The sequence below is a fragment of the Phytophthora parasitica genome (assembly GCF_000247585.1).
Source record: "Phytophthora parasitica INRA-310 unplaced genomic scaffold supercont2.602, whole genome shotgun sequence".
In the NCBI taxonomy this organism is placed as follows: Eukaryota; Oomycota; class Peronosporomycetes; order Peronosporales; family Peronosporaceae; genus Phytophthora; species Phytophthora nicotianae.
The window spans coordinates 1-1,845 of NW_008649588.1; the positions used below are offsets into that span (position 1 = coordinate 1).

At 48.5% G+C, this 1,845-nt stretch overlaps 1 protein-coding gene across 1 annotated transcript; it reads left to right on the plus strand.

Annotated features, from left to right (window-relative positions):
• Positions 1-23: 23 nt before the first annotated feature.
• On the plus strand, positions 24-1,792 carry PPTG_20436 (hypothetical protein; the record flags this gene model as incomplete). The annotated part of the gene is made up of 1 exon (XM_008919235.1): positions 24-1,792. A coding segment is annotated over one exon (1,769 nt), but the record flags the coding sequence as incomplete, so codon positions are not given.
• Between the last annotated feature and the right edge of the window lie 53 nt (positions 1,793-1,845).

Below are 1,845 nucleotides of genomic sequence, written 5' to 3' on the forward strand. Positions count from 1 at the left end.
TATTGCAGATTTGCGAGTTGCAGTCTGGGACCAAGTCAAGCCCATTCTACCCTCGAATGTGATTGCAGCCAACCTGCGAGTCTACGCCAACAGAGCAGTGTACAACGACGAGAACGACCAGTCTTTGGAAGAAGACGGGTCGATTCGCGCGCACGGTGGATCAAAGAAGGATGCACTTATCGTGGAAGTGCAGCTGCCACAGCGAAGCGGCGTCGCTATTGAATCAGAAGCGGTGCAATTGGAGAAATTATTGGATACGCTAGAGTGGAAGGAGCCAAAGCGACTTTGCGCAAACTCTGGACAAGATTGGCCATATCAAGGAGCACCAGAGCTTGTGGATCTTCTTGTGAAGCCACTTATTAAGCATTACAACGCCTGGCATCGTTATAACGAGGACAAGCAGAATCACGCAATTAATCTAGTTTTGGGTGGGCCAGGAACGGGAAAGTCGCGCACATTGGACGAAATGAAGGGTTTGCTGAGTGCAGCTGCTGCCCGGTCGAAGAATCAAGCGCTTCTCGACAGAATGAACAGCGCATATGTATTTCACGTGACGTTTGGGAATGGCACTTCGACTACCGGATCATTACTTGATCGTGACAATCCTGATTATGACGTCAGCTACCGAATGCTCTACCAACTCGCGAAAGATCGAAGGAATTGGAAGAAGTTTGCCAAGACATTGAAGACGTCATACCAATCCCTTGCGCTAACTATTGAAGCGTCGATTGACGTCTTGGCCAAACTGGAGGAGATTGACAGTGTGAGAGATATGACGGTGATCCTGTGCGTGGATGGCCTTCAGAAGCTTGTGAACAATGGCACCAGGGAGTGCGATTTTTATCGCGTGTTGTCCTCAATTTGCCGATTCTTGAATTCGTCCACTGCATTCGCTGTTTGTGTTTGTTCGGCAACAGTTCAAAGTCCTGTCGATTTGGCACTTTCGGATTCTCCTCAGAAGCGCGTGTTTCTAGTCCCACGAGCACTGCGTGGTGATGAAGTCTTGAAACCAAGAACGAGGTTGGAGAAGCAGTTGGTAGATGACATGGGCGGGCATGGACGAGCACTGGAAACACTACAAGAAACTCTGAGCGAATACACAAAAGAACAATTGGAGGAAATCGACCCAGCCTGCGTTGTTGACCAAGTGTGGGATGCGTTGCGACTCCAGTGTGGTGATATCTTTGCGTCTGCGTTTTTTCAAGTCCCGTGCAACTGCCGAGAAGTGCTCGCCGCGGTCCTCTCTCGCCGTCGTTATGGATTATTTGATCGTATCGGTCGTACAGATTTGACAGTAGATAGTCTTCGAAGCTTCGGATGGTTCCGATGGGGCGAAGAAGGCCATCTCGAATGCGCTTTCATTCTTCTTATGATGTTGATGCGGAAACTTCCAAAGAAGCTGGGTGAAGTAGACAATTTCGACGAGCATCTGACGCGTTCTGTGTTGGTATGGCAGCTATTTGAACAATTCGTGGCGTTCTACCGTCGAGTGAAATCGATTGCTTACTCTGAGACCCCGGTACCACTATCCACATTTCACGCTGGCGCTCGTTTTGGTGCAATCCATAACATTCTGATTACAGAGCCGAGTTCACGCACTGTGGTGGAAGCGATACACCAACAAGATACAAAATCCGGTCCAGATAATTCAACGTGTTTCACAAATCGTGACGGCGGCGTGAAGGTTTCAGCTATGAATACAATCGTCATCAACGGCGCTAGTGCTTCAGCCGGCGATTTATATATGCGAGTGCAATTGACGGTTGGCGACCAACAAGTAAAATGCAACGAGGTGATTCAATGTAAACTGCTGCAAACAAAACAGAAGATAAACGAAGACACATA